A 23,896-nucleotide genomic window follows, 5' to 3' on the forward strand; every position below is an offset into this window, starting at 1 on the left:
ATTCCATGTATAATACCCCAGAACCCACAGCAGGATAAATACAGTGCCAATTCCATGTATAATACCCCAGAACCCACAGCAGGATAAATACAGTGCCAATTCCATGTATAATACCCCAGAACCACAGCAGGATAAATACAGTGCCAATTCCATGTATAATACCCCCAGAACCCACAGCAGGATAAATACAGTGCCAATTCCATGTATAATACCCCAGAACCCACAGCAGGATAAATACAGTGCCAATTCCATGTATAATACCCCAGAACCCACAGCGGGATAAATACAGTGCCAATTCCCATGTATAATACCCCAGAACCCACAGCAGGATAAATACAGTGCCAATTCCATGTATAATACCCCAGAACCCACAGCGGGATAAATACAGTGCCAATTCCATGTACAATACCCCAGAACCCACAGCGGGATAAATACAGTGCCAATTCCATGTATAATACCCCAGAACCCACAGCAGGATAAATACAGTGCCAATTCATGTATAATACCCCAGAACCCACAGCAGGATAAATACAGTGCCAATTCCATGTACAATACCCCAGAACCCACAGCAGGATAAATACAGTGCCAATTCCATGTACAATACCCCAGAACCCACAGCAGGATAAATACAGTGCCAATTCCATGTACAATACCCCAGAACCCACAGCAGGATAAATACAGTGCCAATTCCATGTATAATACCCCAGAACCCACAGCAGGATAAATACAGTGCCAATTCCATGTATAATACCCCAGAACCCACAGCAGGATAAATACAGTGCCAATTCCATGTATAATACCCCAGAACCCACAGCAGGATAAATACAGTGCCAATTCCATGTATAATACCCCAGAACCCACAGCAGGATAAATATTGTGACCCAGAAGCCAGTTATTGGTTTGTGAGCCAATGCAAAGGTTTAATAAGGACATAGCTGAATAGAAAGAGAACAGATGATTGTTCCCAAACTAGAGGAGAATATTTCCCCGTCACTGTTCGGCAGATTTCATCGTGTTCCCTAGCTGTGAATGCTAGCAGATGGATAAAGGTTTGTAACTCAGACAGAGCAGCCTCTAACAATCTGTAGCCCAAGCCCAAGATATGGAGAACTTGGCGTTCCCACCCTATAATAAGTAACGGGGGACAAGCAGATGTCGGCCGCTCCATGTGAACGAGTTTACAAAGACGCCATTCACATGTAATTACGCAGTCAATACAATCTTCAAAAGCCCCATCTCCAACTGTAATCACCACCAACGCAATGTCTCTCCTGTAGCTGGGGAAGAGCGAGGCAGTGATTAGGGCCATTCATCTTGGCAAAAACATCCCCTCAAACGCCACCCCCCCCAAAGGGATCCCTAAATGCTTGATTGCAGAATGTTTTCTTGGCCTGACACCCTCGCTGCAATAGTACTGAAACACACCATCCAATAAACCGGGGAAGCCCAAAACTCATGGCGTAGGCTGAATAAAGATTTCATATTATCTCATTATTCTCATTATCACAGTATTTAGCTGAAATATATGGAACAGAGGCCCTGCTGTTTAACTGGAGTTGTGCCACTAAACATTTATATAGCATATAGTGTCCCCCCTATAGTCAACTATAAGGATATTGTGAGTCACTGTGCCTATTTGTGCCCTGGGTACCCCTGGAACTATAGCAGGGTGACTGTTACCCCAATGTTTCTATATATCTGTAACCTTGTTATGGGCTAAGGGGGCCCAGCCTGAAGGCCAATTAGGGGGGGATTTGGGGTGAGTGCTTATTTGTGCCCTGGGTACCCCTGGAACTATAGCAGGGTGACTGTTACCCCAATGTTTCTATATATCTGTAACCTTGTTATGGGCTAAGGGGGCCCAGCCTGAAGGCCAGTTAGGGGGGGATTTGGGGTGAGTGCTTATTTGTGCCCTGGGTACCCCTGGAACTATAGCAGGGTGACTGTTACCCCAATGTTTCTATATATCTGTAACCTTGTTATGGGCTAAGGGGGCCCAGCCTGAAGGCCAGTTAGGGGGGGATTTGGGGTGAGTGCTTATTTGTGCCCTGGGTACCCCTGGAACTATAGCAGGGTGACTGTTACCCCAATGTTTCTATCTTGGGCGGGTCAGATAGGCATGTTGATGTAGTGACTGATGTGCATAGGCCTACATTAGGATCCAATTGGTGGGCCAGGGGGAAAGATTGGATCAGCCTGTTCTGGCCCAACCCATGGGTGTCCAAACAGACCCTTCACTTTACTTTACTAATTATCTGTGGTGTTCCTGCAGGTTGCTCTTTGCTTCTCACCAGTTGGGAACAAACTTCGGGTTCGAAGCAGAAAGTTCCCAGCTGTGGTCAATTGTACAGCCATAGACTGGTTCCACGAGTGGCCACAGGAAGCCTTGGAATCCGTCAGTCTACGATTCCTTCAGGAGACCGAGAACATAGAGGTGAGTTTCTAACCCAAGCTGTCCTGTAATGCTACTTTGGGCCATACCAAGCTAGAGGTACAAGGGGAACGTGGCCCTGTATAAGGTTAACTGGGACCCCAATGCCCATGGATTTAACTCTTTCTCTTCCCAGTCCTCCGTGAAACCGTCCATAAGCAAGTTCATGGCCTACGTCCACACGAGCGTCAATGAGATGTCCAAAAGCTACCTGAGCAACGAGCGGCGGTACAACTACACCACCCCTAAGTCATTCCTGGAACAGATCAAGCTGTACCAGAACCTGCTGGATAAAAAAGGCAAAGAGCTGTCTGCTAAGATGGAGCGCCTGGAGAACGGCTTGCAGAAGCTTAACAGCACCTCCGCTCAGGTAAGCCAGACTGAGAGTCTACGGGATCCCTTTTAGAAAAGCAATTTCTTACTTTAGAAAAACAAACAACAAAGGAAAGTTAAGAACAAAATCAAATAAACAAAGAAGAACAAGTCTATTATATCTACGAGGCTGTTCCGGGAAGGTCCCCTTAGGGAATTCTCCAGCCAAACATCCATTTTATGTAATTGTTTTAACAATCCTGTAAAACCGTAGGGTTAATCCCATTTGGCTTCCCACTCCGTAAATCTCCGCTTCCTACGCGGGCGCAGAACAAAGAGCCATTACGCGGCTGGGTCACTCTGTCTCTCCGCCACAAGCCAAAACCTCTTCCCTCGATTTCCCTCGAGTTTCCTCTGAGATTCCAACACCAGCAGAAATGTTCTAAGACGTAATTACGGAAAGCCCACTCTAATTCCTGTCTGTAGACCTACCAACGCTCCTCATGGAAATAACATTCCGCTAACAAAACACAGGGCTGTAAATGAAAAGATACAAGGAAACTGCTTTGTAAAGAATATTTTGGGGGTGTAACTGTATAGCCCCATCCAGCTTTGCTATTGGCCCTACTACTAACTGCAATGGACTTATATATGTAATTTGCCAGCCCTATATCGCCACCTTGTGTAAATGCAGTCACAAAAAGGGGGTATATTATGTGTGTGGGGGTTAGGAAAATAGGATGCAGGGTTTGTGGTGTGGAGACCAAACAGGAAGGGAGGAGCTTACAATCAGGAAGTTGGAAAAGTGAGAGGCGTGAACATCAGTGAGTGCTGCACTCAAACATAAATGGCCGACCCTATATTGCCACCTTATGTAAATTCACTCTCAAAGAGGGGATATATTACTTACGGGGGTCAGGAAAAAATTATGCAGTTGTTGTGCACAGGGTTTGTGGTGTGGAGACCAAACAGGAAGGGAGGAGCTTACAATCAGGAAGTTGGGAAAGTGAGAGCCATGGACACCATTAAGTTCTTCACCCAAACATGAATGGCCAACCCTATATTGCCACCTTATGTAAATGCAAGACCAAACAGGAAGGGAGGAGCTTGCAATCAGGAAGTTGGGAAAGTGAGAGCCTTGATTACCAGTGAGTGCTGCACTCAAACATAAATGGCCAACCCTATATCACCACCTTATGTAAATGCAGTCTCAAAGAGGGGATATATTACTTGTGGGGGTAAGAAAAAATGATGCAGTTGTTATGCACAGGGTTTGTGGTGTGGAGACCAAACAGGAAGGGAGGAGCTTGCAAACAGGAAGTTGGGAAAGTGAGAGCCCTGGATATCAGTGAGTGCTGCAGATACCTTTAATATGCTTAATTGGGCAGTTTGTGGATGACCATTCCCTCAAATTAGTAATCTCTGTTACAAAGTACAGTGGTTTTCTCCAAAAGTCCACAGACATAATGGGTCTTGTTGGTTTGTGGTTCTGTACAAGTTTCAGAATCCAAGTAACTTCCTTAAACACACAACCCTCAATCCCCTCTCAACATATGAAAACATGTTCTTCTTTACCGTTGTATTGTGCCTCTTTCCCCTCGATAGGTGGATGACCTGAAAGCCAAGCTGGCCGCCCAAGAGGTGGAACTCAAACAGAAGAATGACGACGCTGATAAACTCATCCAAGTGGTGGGGGTGGAGACGGAGAAGGTGAGCAAGGAGAAGGCTATAGCAGACGAGGAGGAGAAGAAGGTGGCGGTGATTGCAGAGGAGGTGGGGAGGAAGCAGAAGGACTGTGAGGAAGATCTGGCTAAGGCTGAACCAGCGTTGGCCGCTGCCCAGGAGGCTCTGAACACCCTTAATAAGGTACCAAGTGGTATTCACTTTTAACCCCACCCTTACATATACTGTATGTTAGCATTAGAAACGTATTAAAGGGCAACTCTCTTTCCAGACTAACTTGACAGAGCTGAAGTCATTTGGGGCCCCGCCCCTAGCTGTAACCAATGTTACTGCAGCTGTGATGGTCCTCACTGCCCCTGGAGGCAAGGTTCCCAAAGACAGGAGCTGGAAGGCTGCAAGGGTGGTCATGGGCAAGGTGGACGGCTTCCTGGACTCTTTGATCACCTTCAAGAAGGAGAGCATCCACGAAAACTGCATCAAAGCCATTCAGCCCTACCTGCAGGACCCAGAGTTCAACCCAGAATTCATTGCCTCCAAATCGTTGGCCGCCGCCGGCCTCTGCTCTTGGGTCATCAACATTGTGAAGTTCTTCGAAGTGTACTGCGAGGTGGAGCCCAAACGCCAGGCCCTGAACAAAGCCAACGCAGAGTTAGCGGCTGCCGAGGAAAAGCTGTCCAGCATCAAGGCCAAAATTGCCGTAAGTTTTGCAAATAAAGGGCAAGTAGCAGCAACAATTGGTAACTGTTATTCCAGCTAATACTCTTGGTTTCCCTCATCTCTTCCCAGCACCTGAATGAGAATCTGGCCAAGCTGACGGCCAAGTTTGAGAAGGCAACAGCTGACAAATTAAAGTGCCAGCAAGAAGCAGAAGCCACGGCCCTCACCATCTCCCTTGCCAACCGCTTGGTAAGTGTCGGCTCAGAAACTGAATGCCAAATTACTAACGTGTAAATAAGTTGGACCCTAGCAACCAAATAGCTGCTGAAACTCCCAACTGGAGAGCTCCTGAACTGAAAATGAAATAGAGAGTCATGGAAGTTTATATATAATAAAATGTTATGCCTTGACCTGTGTGAGAAATATACAACTCATGGTACTGACGGACACTTCTCCATTCCTTGTCCAATATGCAGGTCGGGGGGCTCGCCTCTGAAAATGTAAGGTGGGCGGAATCGGTGCGGAACTTCAAGCTGCAGGAGAGCACGTTATGTGGAGACGTTCTGCTAATCACGGCCTTCGTCTCCTACCTGGGCTACTTCACCAGAAAGTACAGGCAAGACCTCATGGATAGAATGTGGAGGCCATACCTTGGGGAGCTAAAGGTGAGATCCCATGAATGGTCAGCAGTCCACATTCCTTCTTTGGGTGGCAGAAAATCTTCCCTCACAATGGCCAAGGGATGTGGCTAGGTGTCATGGATACTGTGCCATTTTTTATCTTTGCTTTTTGCACAGGCAAGAGATGGACAAAGGCTTGAAGGCCACTGGCCTCTAGAATTCCTCAAAACCATAGACCACAGGTTGAACATCCCTGGGATAAGCCATAAAGTTGACTATATTGACCCAATTTAGCCAATCACTTGCTTCCTTTTGCTATATACACAGGGTTGCAAGAAATGGACAAAGGCTTGAAGGCCACTGGCCTCTAGAATTCTGCAAAATCATAGACCACAGGTTGAACATCCTTGGGTTGAGCCATAAGGTTAACTATATTGACCCAATTTAGCCAATTACTTGCTTCCTTTTGATATATACACAGGGTTGCAAGAGATGGACAAAGGTTTGAAGGCCACTGGCCTCTAGAATTCCTCAAAATAATAGACCACAGGTTGAACATCCTTGGGTTGAGCCATAAGGTTAACTATATTGACCCAATTTAGCCAATCACATGCTTCCTTTTGATATATACACAGGCTTGCAAGAGATGGACAAAGGCTTGAAGGCCACTGGCCTCTAGAATTCCTCAGAATCACAGGTTGAACATCCCTGGGTTAAGCCATAGCGTTAACCTTATTGGCCCAATCACTCATCCATGTTTGGATTGTACAATTTCATACTGGAATAATATAGTCACTTGTGGCCTCCCATAGGTGTGTAAGATCTATTTTTCAAGCAATCACTACAGAACAATTCGACCAACTGCAACTGTGCTCAAACTGAAACGATCCACTTGTTCACCTTCGGGGGGTTACTCAAACTGACCACAATGAAACTGGATGCGGCCAACTTTAACATCCCCAGCACTTCCACACAGGGTCATCAGCCAACCGGCCAATCACATCTGGCCTTGTTTATTGTCTATATAATCTCATTCTGAATGGGAAAGAGTGAATGGAGGCCTCTGGTACCAACAGTTGTGTAATAACACAACATTGTGTGTCTCTGTCGGGGGTTACACTTATCTAAATGAAAGCAATTGCTATAACTGAGCCATAGCCGGGGGTGCCGCGGCGTTTCCTCTCACCCCCCCCCCGGCGCAGGGGACCCGTCACTCGCACACAACATGCCGACTCATTTGGCCAGTCTTACAACTTAGATGTTTCTCTCAGATCTGAGCCAGCATTTTCCTCCTCTCTCCAGCTGCTTCATTAACTCTATACTCTCATTGCGGAGAGAGAGTATAATGAAGTGGAAGAGACCGTTAAAGAGACAGTGCTCATGTGTTATAAGGGATAATGTACCCCCTACTGTAAATGATAAGGATATTAGCAGTCACTGAGGGGTTCTGTGCCCCCCATATAAAGGCACAAGGCTGCAGGCTGAGTTATACAGGGAACTCTGAGTATCACTCATGTATTATAAGGGATAATGTACCCCCTACTGTAAATGATAAGGATATTAGCAGTCACTGAGGGGTTCTGTGCCCCCATATAAAGGCACAAGGCTGCAGGCTGAGTTATACAGGGAACTCTGAGTATCACTCATGTATTATAAGGGATAATGTACCCCCTACTGTAAATGATAAGGATATTAGCAGTCACTGAGGGGTTCTGTGCCCCCCATATAAAGGCACAAGGCTGCAGGCTGAGTTATACAGGGAACTCTGAGTATCACTCATGTATTATAAGGGATAATGTACCCCCTACTGTAAATGATAAGGATATTAGCAGTCACTGAGGGGTTCTGTGCCCCCCATATAAAGGCACAAGGCTGCAGGCTGAGTTATACAGGGAACTCTGAGTATCACTCATGTATTATAAGGGATAATGTACCCCCTACTGTAAATGATAAGGATATTAGCAGTCACTGAGGGGTTCTGTGCCCCATATAAAGGCACAAGGCTGCAGGCTGAGTTATACAGGGAACTCTGAGTATCACTCATGTATTATAAGGGATAAAGTACCCCCTACTGTAAATGATAAGGATATTAGCAGTCACTGAGGGGTTCTGTGCCCCATATAAAGGCACAAGGCTGCAGGCTGAGTTATACAGGGAACTCTGAGTATCACTCATGTATTATAGGGGATAATGTACCCCCTACTGTAAATGATAAGGATATTAGCAGTCACTGAGGGGTTCTGTGCCCATATAAAGGCACAAGGCTGCAGGCTGAGTTATACAGGGAACTGTGAGTATCACTCATGTATTATAAGGGATAATGTACCCCCTACTGTAAATGATAAGGATATTAGCAGTCACTGAGGGGTTCTGTGCCCATATAAAGGCACAAGGCTGCAGGCTGAGTTATACAGGGAACTCTGAGTATCACTCATGTATTATAAGGGATAATGTACCCCCTACTGTAAATGATAAGGATATTAGCAGTCACTGAGGGGTTCTGTGCCCATATAAAGGCACAAGGCTGCAGGCTGAGTTATACAGGGAACTCTGAGTATCACTCATGTATTATAAGGGATAATGGAGAGTACAGATAGGTGCAGCAGGTTCACCACCCATAATCCCTTGCCAGCGGTTAGTCAGGCGCCTGTGAGAGTAACTGTCATATAGAGATTTATTTTCCTTCGCCACTTCAAGTTCCCCAGATCCATTTTCTAATGAAAAGTTATTTGGAACTTGAAGCTTTAGACATGAAGTGAAAAATGCCCAGTGCCGGGGCCAAGGCGCGTTTCATGGAAGCGATATTCCTAGTAGCGGCGCAGAAGGCAGCGGGCGAGGGGGGGAATGCCACGCTGGGACGGAGCTGTTCTCACAGCAGAACTCCATGCTGCCTTGTTTATCTTGGCTTATTTGTTGATTATGCACAAAAGGAACAGAAGAAACGGAGGAGGTTGAACCTGTAAGAGCGTCTCGGCGGGAGGCCACACTGCAGTGTATTAATCAAATCGAGCGTTAGAGCTTGGGACTCCGCGTGGCGCCCGCTCTGCCAGCGAGATGGACGTGAGCACTTTGTGTCTCAGGAGCGGCAAACTGTTCCGTACCTACTGTAGGGTTTAAGCAAGGGGTGGGCAAACTTTTTGGCTCAGGGGCCACATTGACTTTTAAAATTTGACAGACGGGCCGGGCCGCTGCGCTTACATGCAGTCTTGAAGGCAAGTCTCGCGTCACGAGACTTGCGGAGTTGGGAGTTTCCAATCCTCGGTGGGCGGGATTAACAAGACGTGGCCCGTGGGCCATAGTTTACCCAGCCCTGGTTTAGGGCATCCAAAGAAAGAGCCTGCCCCAATATGCACCCCCACCCTGTGTACCCTGGGAACATCTTGCCCCCCCCGCACGCGTAGGACTTGAGCACAAAAACCCAAAGAAACTAGGGTAAGGCAGGCAGAATAGGTATATACGCTAGTAATGTCCGGGGTGGCCCAAAACCTATAAGTTGGGTGGCTAGGGCCGGGTGTGCACATCATTAATATACCCTGTGGCCCCCCGTACCAGCATTGTGCCGTAGGCACATGTCTCTTCTGCCTACCCCTAGTTCCAACCCTGGGACTCAAGTGGGACCCAGTACTGACCCACATAGCACCCATTAACTGCAGACTTGTTTTGATGTCCCAGTAGCATAGAGCTACTATAAGCCCAAGCCCAATAGAGCAGCAACCAAAAGTCCGTTTCTAAAATCCCTGCAGAACAGCTACCCTGTAGGCCAAAGTGAAACCGATCATCCTCCATTCTTTACTCACGGCCCAATTCTAGGAAAGAGATGGACATCCAAAGCCCTTCCAGATGTTGTTGGATCCAACTCTTGTTGAGATGCCTTCAACAACTGGACAATCTTCATTTTCCTCTATTGGGCCATAATACAGATACAGGGTTGCACTGGGCCAGTGGTTCCCCAGCAGCACTTTCTGGGTAGGGTAAGCAGCCTGAAGGCCAGTTTGGGTGAGGAGAAGTCCCCACCACCATGGGACAGTTAGGGAACCACCAGTCTACCCTGAACTCTTAGCTTTCCTGTTGAACAAGATACAAATATCTCAAGTATCTTTGATATGACAGTGAAATGCTTCCCAGTATCCCAGAGATGGGCATCCAAAGCCCTTCCAGATGTTGTTGGATCCAACTCTTATTTAGGTGCCTTCAACATCTGGACAATCTTCAGTTTCCTTTGTCTATATTGGGCCACGGACACCGATAGAGGGTTGCACTGGGCCAGTGGTTCCCCATCAGCACTGTATGGGTAGGGTAAGCAGCCTGAAGGCCAGTTTGGGTGAGGAGAAGTCCCCACCACCATGGGGCAGTTAGGGAACCACCAGTCTACCCTGAACTCTTAACTTTCCTGTTGAACAAGATACTAATATCTCAAGTATCTTTGTTATGCTTCCCAGTATCCCACTGCCTTGACCCTACTACTTTGACCCCCAGCAAAAAGGTTTAAGCTCCTCCCCTACATCATGCATTGCTAATGTTTCTCTCCACTCTTTTGGATAAGGAAGGTTTTATCCCGCTGAACTCTTGACTGCGAGTTCTTGATGAAGCCTTGGATGCTACAAGTCATTGACCTTTTTTGGTTTGCCTCCAGGTTCCCATTCCAGTGACCCCATCGTTGGACCCCTTGACAATGTTGACTGATGACGCCGACATAGCAGCTTGGCAGAACGAAGGGCTCCCTGCTGACCGGATGTCTACGGAGAATGCCACAATACTGACCAACTGCGAAAGATGGCCGCTGATGGTGGACCCCCAGTTGCAAGGAATCAAGTGGATTAAGAACAAATATGGAGAAGGCCTCCGAGTCATCAGAATTGGGCAGCGGGGGTAATTGAAATCATTAAGTTTGATGTCTCACTGTGTTAGCAACTGTCTCAAATGGTGTCTCATGACATCTCTTCCCCCATCAACGCTTTTTCTGTAGATACTTGGACACCCTGGAGAGGGCCTTGGCTGGCGGAGAGGTGGTCCTGATTGAGAACATTGAAGAGAGTTTGGATCCTGTTCTTGGGCCGCTGCTTGGCAGAGAAACCATCAAAAAAGGAAGGTAGGTTATAATAAAATCGTGAGGACCACCTCCATATTTCTGTTACCCCCCCAACTTTTATTACCCCACTTATGTGCAAGTAAGCTCTGCAGGCTAGGGGGACATTAAGGCTCCATAGAGGCATAGATCTTTCTCATTATGGAAAAATCTATTAATTTAATGGTGGCAGTTTGCGAAAGTGTCATCTAGGAAAGTGACATTAACCTCGGCTCTAGTGCTGCTGGGTAAATTTAAAGATACAGCATAGAACCAGATTCTAAATGGGCCCTAGGCCAGTGATATACCAGCTCACTGGCCGCCTTGCTTTCATTTCAAGTCCTTTGAACCTTCACTGTCTCGTTGCTGCTGGGCCCAATACAGAGTCGCCTGTTGGGCTGAACCTTGTGTCTCTTTGTTTCAGGTACATAAAGATCGGTGACAAGGAGTGCGAATACAGCCCCAACTTCCGCCTCATTCTGCACACCAAGCTGGCCAATCCCCACTACCAGCCGGAGATGCAGGCCCAATGCACCCTCATCAACTTCACCGTCACCCGTTATGGGCTGGAGGATCAGTTACTGGCGGCTGTCGTCAGCATGGAGCGGCCCGATCTAGAGGAACTGAAGGTAACGCAATGGCGTCCAATGGCAGTGAGGTGTTTATGGGTCGGTCCCCCCTAGGCCCAAACTGTACTAATGGCAGTGACGTGTTTATGGGTCGGTCCCCCCTAGGCCCAAACTGTACTAATGGCACCGACGTGTTTATGGGTCGGTCCCCCCTAGGCCCAAACTGTACTAATGGCAGTGACGTGTTTATGGGTCAGTCCCCCCTAGGCCCAAACTGTACTAATGGCACCGACGTGTTTATGGGTCAGTCCCCCCTAGGCCCAAACTGTACTAATGGCACCGACGTGTTTATGGGTCGGTCCCCCCTAGGCCCAAACTGTACTAATGGCAGTGACGTGTTTATGGGTCAGTCCCCCCTAGGCCCAAACTGTACTAATGGCACCGACGTGTTTATGGGTCAGTCCCCCCTAGGCCCAAACTGTACTAATGGCAGTGACGTGTTTATGGGTCGGTCCCCCCTAGGCCCAAACTGTACTAATGGCAGTGACGTGTTTATGGGTCGGTCCCCCCTAGGCCCAAACTGTACTAATGGCAGTGACGTGTTTATGGGTCAGTCCCCCTAGGCCCAAACTGTACTAATGGCACCGACGTGTTTATGGGTCGGTCCCCCCTAGGCCCAAACTGTACTAATGGCAGTGACGTGTTTATGGGTCGGTCCCCCCTAGGCCCAAACTGTACTAATGGCAGTGACGTGTTTATGGGTCGGTCCCCCCTAGGCTCAAACTGTACTAATGGCAGTGACGTGTTTATGGGTCAGTCCCCCCTAGGCCCAAACTGTACTAATGGCAGTGACGTGTTTATGGGTCGGTCCCCCCTAGGCCCAAACTGTACTAATGGCACCGACGTGTTTATGGGTCAGTCCCCCCTAGGCCCAAACTGTACTAATGGCAGTGACGTGTTTATGGGTCGGTCCCCCCTAGGCCCAAACTGTACTAATGGCAGTGACGTGTTTATGGGTCAGTCCCCCCTAGGCCCAAACTGTACTAATGGCACAGACGTGTTTATGGGTCGGTCCCCCCTAGGCCCAAACTGTACTAATGGCAGTGAGGTGTTTATGGGTCGGTCCCCCCTAGGCCCAAACTGTACTAATGGCAGTGACGTGTTTATGGGTCGGTCCCCCCTAGGCCCAAACTGTACTAATGGCAGTGCGGTGTTTATGGGTCAGTCCCCCCTAGGCCCAAACTGTACTAATGGCAGTGACGTGTTTATGGGTCAGTCCCCCCTAGGCCCAAACTGTACTAATGGCAGTGACGTGTTTATGGGTCAGTCCCCCCTAGGCCCAAACTGTACTAATGGCAGTGACGTGTTTATGGGTCAGTCCCCCTAGGCCCAAACTGTACTAATGGCACCGACGTGTTTATGGGTCAGTCCCCCCTAGGCCCAAACTGTACTAATGGCACCGACGTGTTTATGGGTCGGTCCCCCCTAGGCCCAAACTGTACTAATGGCAGTGACGTGTTTATGGGTCGGTCCCCCCTAGGCCCAAACTGTACTAATGGCACCGACGTGTTTATGGGTCGGTCCCCCCTAGGCCCAAACTGTACTAATGGCAGTGACGTGTTTATGGGTCGGTCCCCCCTAGGCCCAAACTGTACTAATGGCACCGACGTGTTTATGGGTCGGTCCCCCCTAGGCCCAAACTGTACTAATGGCACCGACGTGTTTATGGGTCAGTCCCCCCTAGGCCCAAACTGTACTAATGGCACCGACGTGTTTATGGGTCGGTCCCCCCTAGGCCCAAACTGTACTAATGGCACCGACGTGTTTATGGGTCGGTCCCCCTAGGCCCAAACTGTACTAATGGCACCGACGTGTTTATGGGTCAGTCCCCCTAGGCCCAAACTGTACTAATGGCACCGACGTGTTTATGGGTCGGTCCCCCTAGGCCCAAACTGTACTAATGGCACCGACGTGTTTATGGGTCAGTCCCCCCTAGGCCCAAACTGTACTAATGGCAGTGACGTGTTTATGGGTCAGTCCCCCCTAGGCCCAAACTGTACTAATGGCAGTGACGTGTTTATGGGTCGGTCCCCCTAGGCCCAAACTGTACTAATGGCACCGACGTGTTTATGGGTCAGTCCCCCCTAGGCCCAAACTGTACTAATGGCACCGACGTGTTTATGGGTCGGTCCCCCCTAGGCCCAAACTGTACTAATGGCACCGACGTGTTTATGGGTCGGTCCCCCCTAGGCCCAAACTGTACTAATGGCACCGACGTGTTTATGGGTCGGTCCCCCCTAGGCCCAAACTGTACTAATGGCAGTGACGTGTTTATGGGTCGGTCCCCCCTAGGCCCAAACTGTACTAATGGCACCGACGTGTTTATGGGTCAGTCCCCCCTAGGCCCAAACTGTACTAATGGCACCGACGTGTTTATGGGTCGGTCCCCCCTAGGCCCAAACTGTACTAATGGCACCGACGTGTTTATGGGTCGGTCCCCCCTAGGCCCAAACTGTACTAATGGCAGTGACGTGTTTATGGGTCGGTCCCCCCTAGGCCCAAACTGTACTAATGGCAGTGACGTGTTTATGGGTCGGTCCCCCCTAGGCCCAAACTGTACTAATGGCACCGACGTGTTTATGGGTCAGTCCCCCCTAGGCCCAAACTGTACTAATGGCAGTGACGTGTTTATGGGTCGGTCCCCCCTAGGCTCAAACTGTACTAATGGCAGTGACGTGTTTATGGGTCAGTCCCCCCTAGGCCCAAACTGTACTAATGGCAGTGACGTGTTTATGGGTCGGTCCCCCCTAGGCCCAAACTGTACTAATGGCACCGACGTGTTTATGGGTCAGTCCCCCCTAGGCCCAAACTGTACTAATGGCAGTGACGTGTTTATGGGTCGGTCCCCCCTAGGCCCAAACTGTACTAATGGCAGTGACGTGTTTATGGGTCAGTCCCCCCTAGGCCCAAACTGTACTAATGGCACAGACGTGTTTATGGGTCAGTCCCCCCTAGGCCCAAACTGTACTAATGGCAGTGAGGTGTTTATGGGTCGGTCCCCCCTAGGCCCAAACTGTACTAATGGCAGTGACGTGTTTATGGGTCGGTCCCCCCTAGGCCCAAACTGTACTAATGGCAGTGACGTGTTTATGGGTCGGTCCCCCCTAGGCCCAAACTGTACTAATGGCAGTGACGTGTTTATGGGTCGGTCCCCCCTAGGCCCAAACTGTACTAATGGCAGTGACGTGTTTATGGGTCAGTCCCCCCTAGGCCCAAACTGTACTAATGGCACCGACGTGTTTATGGGTCAGTCCCCCCTAGGCCCAAACTGTACTAATGGCACCGACGTGTTTATGGGTCGGTCCCCCTAGGCCCAAACTGTACTAATGGCAGTGACGTGTTTATGGGTCGGTCCCCCCTAGGCCCAAACTGTACTAATGGCACCGACGTGTTTATGGGTCGGTCCCCCCTAGGCCCAAACTGTACTAATGGCAGTGACGTGTTTATGGGTCGGTCCCCCCTAGGCCCAAACTGTACTAATGGCACCGACGTGTTTATGGGTCGTTCCCCCCTAGGCCCAAACTGTACTAATGGCACCGACGTGTTTATGGGTCAGTCCCCCCTAGGCCCAAACTGTACTAATGGCACCGACGTGTTTATGGGTCGGTCCCCCCTAGGCCCAAACTGTACTAATGGCACCGACGTGTTTATGGGTCGGTCCCCCCTAGGCCCAAACTGTACTAATGGCACCGACGTGTTTATGGGTCAGTCCCCCTAGGCCCAAACTGTACTAATGGCACCGACGTGTTTATGGGTCGGTCCCCCCTAGGCCCAAACTGTACTAATGGCACCGACGTGTTTATGGGTCAGTCCCCCCTAGGCCCCAAAACTGTACTAATGGCAGTGACGTGTTTATGGGTCAGTCCCCTAGGCCAACTGTACTAATGGCAAGTGACGTGTTTTATGGGTCGGTCCCCCTAGGCCAAACTGTACTAATGGCCCGACGTGTTTATGGGTCATGTCCCCCCTAGGCCCAAACTGTACTAATGGCACCGACGTGTTTTATGGGTCGGTCCCCCCTAGGCCCAAACTGTACTAATGGCACCGACGTGTTTATGGGTCGGTCCCCCTAGGCCCAACTGTACTAATGGCACCGACGTGTTTATGGTCGGTCCCCCTAGGCCCAAACTGTACTAATGGCAGTGACGTGTTTATGGGTCGTCCCCCCTAGGCCCAAACTGTACTAATGGCAACCGACGTGTTTATGGGTCAGTCCCCCCTAGGCCCAAACTGTACTAATGGCACCGACGTGTTTATGGGTCGGTCCCCTAGGCCCAAAACTGTACTAATGGCACCGACGTGTTTATGGGTCGGTCCCCCCTAGGGCCCAAACTGTACTAATGGCAGTGACGTGTTTTATGGGTCAGTCCCCCCTAGGCCCAAACTGTACTAATGGCACCGACGTGTTTATGGGTCGGTCCCCCCTAGGCCCAAACTGTACTAATGGCACCTGACGTGTTTATGGGTCGGTCCCCCCTAGGCCCAAACTGTACTAATGGCAGTGACGTGTTTATGGGTCAGTCCCCCCTAGGCCCAAAACTGTACTAATGGCAGTGACGTGTTTATGGGTCGGTCCCCCCTAGGCCCAAACTGTACTAATGGCACCGACGTGTTTATGGGTCAGTCCCCCCTAGGCCCAAACTGTACTAATGGCAGTGACGTGTTTATGGGTCAGTCCCCCCCTAGGCCCAAACTGTACTAATGGCAGTGAGGTGTTTATGGGTCGGTCCCCCCTAGGCCCAAACTGTACTAATGCAGGACGTGTTTATGGTCGGTCCCCCCCTAGGCCCAAACTGTACTAATGGCAGTGACGTGTTTATGGGTCGGTCCCCCCTAGGCCCAAACTGTACTAATGGCAGTGACGTGTTTATGGGTCAGTCCCCCCCAGGCCCAAACTGTACTAATGACACCAACGTGTTTATGGGTCGGTCCCCCCTAGGCCCAAACTGTACTAATGGCAGTGACGTGTTTATGGGTCGGTCCCCCCTAGGCCCAAACTGTACTAATGGCAGTGAGGTGTTTATGGGTCGGTCCCCCTAGGCCCAAACTGTACTAATGGCAGTGAGGTGTTTATGGGTCGGTCCCCCCTAGGCCCAAACTGTACTAATGGCAGTGACGTGTTTATGGGTCAGTCCCCCCTAGGCCCAAACTGTACTAATGGCACTGACGTGTTTATGGGTCGGTCCCCCCTAGGCCCAAACTGTACTAATGGCAGTGCGGTGTTTATGGGTCAGTACCCCCTAGGCCCAAACTGTACTAATGGCACCGACGTGTTTATGGGTCGGTCCCCCTAGGCCCAAACTGTACTAATGGCAGTGAGGTGTTTATGGGTCGGTCCCCCCTAGGCCCAAACTGTACTAATGGCAGTGACGTGTTTATGGGTCGGTCCCCCCTAGGCCCAAACTGTACTAATGGCAGTGCGGTGTTTATGGGTCGGTCCCCCTAGGCCCAAACTGTACTAATGGGCAGTGACGTGTTTATGGTCAGTCCCCCTAGGCCCAAACTGTACTAATGGCAGTGACGTGTTTATGGGTCAGTCCCCCCTAGGCCCAAACTGTACTAATGGCAGTGACGTGTTTATGGGTCAGTCCCCCCTAGGCCCAAACTGTACTAATGGCACCGACGTGTTTATGGGTCGGTCCCCCCTAGGCCCAAACTGTACTAATGGCACTGACGTGTTTATGGGTCAGTCCCCCCTAGGCCCAAACTGTACTAATGGCAGTGCGGTGTTTATGGGTCAGTCCCCCCTAGGCCCAAACTGTACTAATGGCACCGACGTGTTTATGGGTCGGTCCCCCCTAGGCCCAAACTGTACTAATGGCACCGACGTGTTTATGGGTCAGTCCCCCCTAGGCCCAAACTGTACTAATGGCAGTGACGTGTTTATGGGTCAGTCCCCCCTAGGCCCAAACTGTACTAATGGCAGTGACGTGTTTATGGGTCAGTCCCCCCTAGGCCCAAACTGTACTAATGGCACCGACGTGTTTATGGGTCAGTCCCCCCTAGGCCCAAACTGTACTAATGGCAGTGCGGTGTTTATGGGTCGGTCCCCCCTAGGCCCAAACTGTACTAATGGCAGTGCGGTGTTTATGGGTCAGTCCCCCCTAGGCCCAAACTGTACTAATGGCAGTGACGTGTTTATGGGTCAGTCCCCCCCTAGGCCCAAACTGTACTAATGGCACTGACGTGTTTATGGGTCAGTCCCCCCTAGGCCCAAACTGTACTAATGGCAGTGACGTGTTTATGGGTCTGTCCCCCCTAGGCCCAAACTGTACTAATGGCACCGACGTGTTTATGGGTCAGTCCCCCCTAGGCCCAAACTGTACTAATGGCACCGACGTGTTTATGGGTCGGTCCCCCCTAGGCCCAAACTGTACTAATGGCAGTGACGTGTTTATGGGTCAGTCCCCCCTAGGCCCAAACTGTACTAATGGCAGTGACGTGTTTATGGGTCAGTCCCCCCTAGGCCCAAACTGTACTAATGGCACCGACGTGTTTATGGGTCAGTCCCCCCTAGGCCCAAACTGTACTAATGGCAGTGACGTGTTTATGGGTCAGTCCCCCCTAGGCCCAAACTGTACTAATGGCAGTGACGTGTTTATGGGTCAGTCCCCCCTAGGCCCAAACTGTACTAATGGCACCGACGTGTTTATGGGTCGGTCCCCCCTAGGCCCAAACTGTACTAATGGCACCGACGTGTTTATGGGTCGGTCCCCCCTAGGCCCAAACTGTACTAATGGCACCGACGTGTTTATGGGTCAGTCCCCCCTAGGCCCAAACTGTACTAATGGCACCGACGTGTTTATGGGTCGGTCCCCCCTAGGCCCAAACTGTACTAATGGCACCGACGTGTTTATGGGTCAGTCCCCCCTAGGCCCAAACTGTACTAATGGCAGTGACGTGTTTATGGGGTCCCCAGGCCAACTACTGCCGGTAGGGCCCCCAGCCAACTGTACTAATGGCAGTGACGTGTTTATGGGTCGGTCCCCCTAGGCCCAAACTGTACTAATGGCACCGACGTGTTTATGGGTCAGTCCCCCCTAGGCCCAAACTGTACTAATGGCACCGACGTGTTTATGGGTCGGTCCCCCCTAGGCCCAAACTGTACTAATGGCACCGACGTGTTTATGGGTCGGTCCCCCCTAGGCCCAAACTGTACTAATGGCACCGACGTGTTTATGGGTCGGTCCCCCCTAGGCCCAAACTGTACTAATGGCAGTGACGTGTTTATGGGTCGGTCCCCCCTAGGCCCAAACTGTACTAATGGCACCGACGTGTTTATGGGTCAGTCCCCCCTAGGCCCAAACTGTACTAATGGCACCGACGTGTTTATGGGTCGGTCCCCCCTAGGCCCAAACTGTACTAATGGCACCGACGTGTTTATGGGTCGGTCCCCCTAGGCCCAAACTGTACTAATGGCAGTGACGTGTTTATGGGTCGGTCCCCCCTAGGCCCAAACTGTACTAATGGCAGTGACGTGTTTATGGGTCGGTCCCCCCTAGGCCCAAACTGTACTAATGGCACCGACGTGTTTATGGGTCAGTCCCCCCTAGGCCCAAACTGTACTAATGGCAGTGACGTGTTTATGGGTCGGTCCCCCTAGGCCCAAACTGTACTAATGGCAGTGAGGTGTTTATGGGTCGGTCCCCCCTAGGCCCAAACTGTACTAATGGCAGTGAGGTGTTTATGGGTCGGTCCCCCCTAGGCCCAAACTGTACTAATGGCAGTGACGTGTTTATGGGTCGGTCCCCCCTAGGCCCAAACTGTACTAATGGCAGTGACGTGTTTATGGGTCGGTCCCCCCTAGGCCCAAACTGTACTAATGGCAGTGACGTGTTTATGGGTCAGTCCCCCCCAGGCCCAAACTGTACTAATGACACCAACGTGTTTATGGGTCGGTCCCCCCCTAGGCCCAAACTGTACTAATGGCAGTGACGTGTTTATGGGTCGGTCCCCCCTAGGCCCAAACTGTACTAATGGCAGTGAGGTGTTTATGGGTCGGTCCCCCCTAGGCCCAAACTGTACTAATGGCAGTGAGGTGTTTATGGGTCGGTCCCCCCTAGGCCCAAACTGTACTAATGGCAGTGACGTGTTTATGGGTCAGTCCCCCCTAGGCCCAAACTGTACTAATGGCACCGACGTGTTTATGGGTCGGTCCCCCCTAGGCCCAAACTGTACTAATGGCAGTGCGGTGTTTATGGGTCAGTCCCCCCTAGGCCCAAACTGTACTAATGGCACCGACGTGTTTATGGGTCGGTCCCCCCTAGGCCCAAACTGTACTAATGGCAGTGAGGTGTTTATGGGTCGGTCCCCCCTAGGCCCAAACTGTACTAATGGCAGTGACGTGTTTATGGGTCGGTCCCCCCTAGGCCCAAACTGTACTAATGGCAGTGCGGTGTTTATGGGTCGGTCCCCCCTAGGCCCAAACTGTACTAATGGCAGTGCGGTGTTTATGGGTCAGTCCCCCCTAGGCCCAAACTGTACTAATGGCAGTGACGTGTTTATGGGTCAGTCCCCCCTAGGCCCAAACTGTACTAATGGCAGTGACGTGTTTATGGGTCGGTCCCCCCTAGGCCCAAACTGTACTAATGGCACCGACGTGTTTATGGGTCGGTCCCCCCTAGGCCCAAACTGTACTAATGGCACTGACGTGTTTATGGGTCAGTCCCCCCTAGGCCCAAACTGTACTAATGGCACCGACGTGTTTATGGGTCGGTCCCCCCTAGGCCCAAACTGTACTAATGGCACCGACGTGTTTATGGGTCAGTCCCCCCTAGGCCCAAACTGTACTAATGGCAGTGACGTGTTTATGGGTCAGTCCCCCTAGGCCCAAACTGTACTAATGGCAGTGACGTGTTTATGGGTCAGTCCCCCCTAGGCCCAAACTGTACTAATGGCACCGACGTGTTTATGGGTCAGTCCCCCCTAGGCCCAAACTGTACTAATGGCAGTGCGGTGTTTATGGGTCGGTCCCCCCTAGGCCCAAACTGTACTAATGGCAGTGACGTGTTTATGGGTCAGTCCCCCCTAGGCCCAAACTGTACTAATGGCACCGACGTGTTTATGGGTCAGTCCCCCCTAGGCCCAAACTGTACTAATGGCAGTGCGGTGTTTATGGGTCGGTCCCCCCTAGGCCCAAACTGTACTAATGGCAGTGCGGTGTTTATGGGTCAGTCCCCCCTAGGCCCAAACTGTACTAATGGCAGTGACGTGTTTATGGGTCAGTCCCCCCTAGGCCCAAACTGTACTAATGGCAGTGAGGTGTTTATGGGTCAGTCCCCCCTAGGCCCAAACTGTACTAATGGCAGTGACGTGTTTATGGGTCGGTCCCTCCTAGGCCCAAACTGTACTAATGGCACTGACGTGTTTATGGGTCAGTCCCCCCTAGGCCCAAACTGTACTAATGGCACCGACGTGTTTATGGGTCAGTCCCCCCTAGGCCCAAACTGTACTAATGGCAGTGACGTGTTTATGGGTCGGTCCCCCCTAGGCCCAAACTGTACTAATGGCAGTGACGTGTTTATGGGTCTGTCCCCCCTAGGCCCAAACTGTACTAATGGCACCGACGTGTTTATGGGTCAGTCCCCCCTAGGCCCAAACTGTACTAATGGCAGTGACGTGTTTATGGGTCTGTCCCCCCTAGGCCCAAACTGTACTAATGGCAGTGACGTGTTTATGGGTCTGTCCCCCCTAGGCCCAAACTGTACTAATGGCACCGACGTGTTTATGGGTCAGTCCCCCCTAGGCCCAAACTGTACTAATGGCAGTGACGTGTTTATGGGTCGGTCCCCCCTAGGCCCAAACTGTACTAATGGCACCGACGTGTTTATGGGTCAGTCCCCCCTAGGCCCAAACTGTACTAATGGCAGTGAGGTGTTTATGGGTCAGTCCCCCCTAGGCCCAAACTGTACTAATGGCACCGACGTGTTTATGGGTCAGTCCCCCCTAGGCCCAAACTGTACTAATGGCAGTGACGTGTTTATGGGTCAGTCCCCCCTAGGCCCAAACTGTACTAATGGCAGTGACGTGTTTATGGGTCAGTCCCCCTAGGCCCAAACTGTACTAATGGCAGTGACGTGTTTATGGGTCAGTCCCCCCTAGGCCCAAACTGTACTAATGGCACCGACGTGTTTATGGGTCAGTCCCCCCTAGGCCCAAACTGTACTAATGGCAGTGACGTGTTTATGGGTCAGTCCCCCCTAGGCCCAAACTGTACTAATGGCAGTGACGTGTTTATGGGTCGGTCCCCCCTAGGCCCAAACTGTACTAATGGCATAGAAATTGACTATGTTAACTGATAGGGAGCTTACGGTTCCAGCCCAGACCCGACATGGTTAAGTAGCTCGGCGCCATATTTCGGCAGTAGGAAGGAGCCAATATGAGAGATAATTAATTCAGCAAATCTATTCCTTTCTCCGAGAGGGAAATGTTTGCCTGAGACAGTTCCGTATGAATCAAACACCGCAGGCTTTTGTGTCGGCCTCATTTTCATTTGTGAGAAAAGTTCCCTTATCGGGGGCTAATCAGGGGCCCGGCGGTGAGCGCCGATAATAAATGAACGTTATTCCTGACGTTGTTTTCAATTCAAAGACAGGCGGAAGGATGAAGTTGCCATCAGCGAATGAAGATGTTGCGATTAAGAGCGCAGTCGCGGGGGCTATTGTTGTGATAGAAAGTCTTTTCCCTCGCCTGTCTCTTATCTGCGCTTATTCAGCTTCAAAGCGGGGAGAATTAAAGGGCAAGTCGCGGCTGAAAAGCAGAGAGCTAACGATTATATTTCCCGAATGCTAAGTGGAATGGCTGTACGTCATTGGTGGTTTAACTTTCCCTTTAAAAGGGTTGTTCACCATAAATTCACTTTTGATATTATATTCTGAGACAGTTTGCAATTGGTTGTTTTTTGTTCAGCAGCTGTCCATTTGGTATTTTAGCAGTTATCTGGTTGCTAGGGTCTTATTTACCCTAGCAACCAGGCAGTGGTTTGAACGAGAGATGGGAATATGAATAGGAGAGGGGCTGCATAGAAAGACAAGGAATAAAAAGTAACAATAACAATAAAACTGGAGCCTCACAGAGCAATAGGGTTTGGTTGCCGGGGTCAGTGACCCCCATTTTGAAAGCTGGAAAGAGGCAGAAGAAAAAGGCAAATAATTCAATAATAATAATAATAAACTGCAATGCTGCTAGGTATAGGGCATTCTTTAACATACTAACAGTTAACTTAAAGGTGAACCACCCCTTCTGGTTGGTTGTTATGGGTTACAGGACCACATGTTGCCTATAGCTGAGCTCCCTTTTAGCGGATCAACAGGAACAGTGTAGAACTGGGGTATCTGGAGCCCACTAGGGTAACCCCCCCACTTCAGCCATTTCTACCCCTATACCCCCACTCCACTGCTCTAGCCATCCCTCCCCAGAGCACAAGTGGCCCACCAGGATTTCTACTGGTACCCCATTCAACCCTGCACAAGAATCCTGACAGGGTTGAGCTTTCCATGCCCCAAAATGGCCCTCGGACCAATTCTCGGATCAGTATTGTGCCAAGAGTACCAATATCAGTTACACTGTATCTTTCTCACTTCTCCTCCACCCTTCCTTGAAGCTGTATTTGGTATCTGTGGGTGTACACCCACTTTAGGGAGAGAATTCCACAATGTTCCTGTTCTTTATGGCTTTATATGGGGTAAGGCACTTATTCTGGGCCTCCATTATCACAGGATAGGGCTATGGCTTGTTTGTTGCCTGTGTTAGTTGCCCATAGTCAGCTGACTCCTGGATTTCCAATGAAGACCCTTCACATAGATAACTCTAGGAAATGGTTATAGGGCCTTCAAAGCCTATCTAGCCTGAGGACCTCCAAGCCATCGTTAATTTCCTACTCATTGAACCTCCAATGTTTGTAGCTGATCAACAAATACCTAGGGCCTAGGGCTGGGCTACCTTAGTGTTGTGTTCAGCCAGTACATGGTTAATATGTCTCCTTTGGTTCCTTCCCAGTCCAACCTGACCAAGCAACAGAATGGGTTCAAGATAACATTAAAGACCCTAGAAGACAACCTGCTCTCGCGTCTCTCTTCGGCCTCGGGAAATTTCCTAGGAGACACCGCCCTTGTGGAGAACCTGGAGATCACTAAGAAGACGGCCGCTGAGATTGAAGAGAAGGTACGCCCCCCCCCCCCCACATCTTGGGATTTCCCCTCAATAAGCCATTATAACTTTACTTACCCCCCCCCCCCCATCTTATTTGTCTGATAGAATGATTAAAAGGTGGAAGCATTATTTGCTCTTGTACTTTCAGCCTTTCAGCCTTACTCCATTGTTCTCTGACTGACTACAGCCTTCATTATCCTTTCCCACTGCCCTTCTCAAGGGATTCCCCTGTACTAAGCAATATTCAGCAGGAACAGCCCCCTAAGTTTGCTCATTGCCTGTACAGGGAGATACCATAAAACTATGGCACATAGGGATTCCCCTGTACTAAGCACAATTCAGCAGGAAC

The 23,896-nt window shown here is 50.3% G+C and overlaps 1 protein-coding gene across 1 annotated transcript in view; it reads left to right on the top strand.

Moving 5' to 3' along the window:
- dnah9 (dynein, axonemal, heavy chain 9) overlaps window positions 1–23,896 on the top strand; it is a 132,226-nt gene that overhangs the window by 81,919 nt on the left and 26,411 nt on the right. Inside the window, exons 47-56 of the mRNA XM_031894796.1 lie at window positions 2,273–2,434; window positions 2,568–2,801; window positions 4,349–4,609; window positions 4,698–5,123; window positions 5,213–5,332; window positions 5,560–5,748; window positions 10,337–10,572; window positions 10,670–10,792; window positions 11,193–11,397; window positions 23,395–23,559. Of these exons, the coding sequence (XP_031750656.1) occupies window positions 2,273–2,434; window positions 2,568–2,801; window positions 4,349–4,609; window positions 4,698–5,123; window positions 5,213–5,332; window positions 5,560–5,748; window positions 10,337–10,572; window positions 10,670–10,792; window positions 11,193–11,397; window positions 23,395–23,559 (2,121 nt within the window). The remainder of the gene's footprint in view (window positions 1–2,272; window positions 2,435–2,567; window positions 2,802–4,348; window positions 4,610–4,697; window positions 5,124–5,212; window positions 5,333–5,559; window positions 5,749–10,336; window positions 10,573–10,669; window positions 10,793–11,192; window positions 11,398–23,394; window positions 23,560–23,896) is intronic.

Source organism: Xenopus tropicalis, chromosome 10, assembly GCF_000004195.4.
Source record: "Xenopus tropicalis strain Nigerian chromosome 10, UCB_Xtro_10.0, whole genome shotgun sequence".
In the NCBI taxonomy this organism is placed as follows: domain Eukaryota; kingdom Metazoa; phylum Chordata; class Amphibia; order Anura; family Pipidae; genus Xenopus; species Xenopus tropicalis.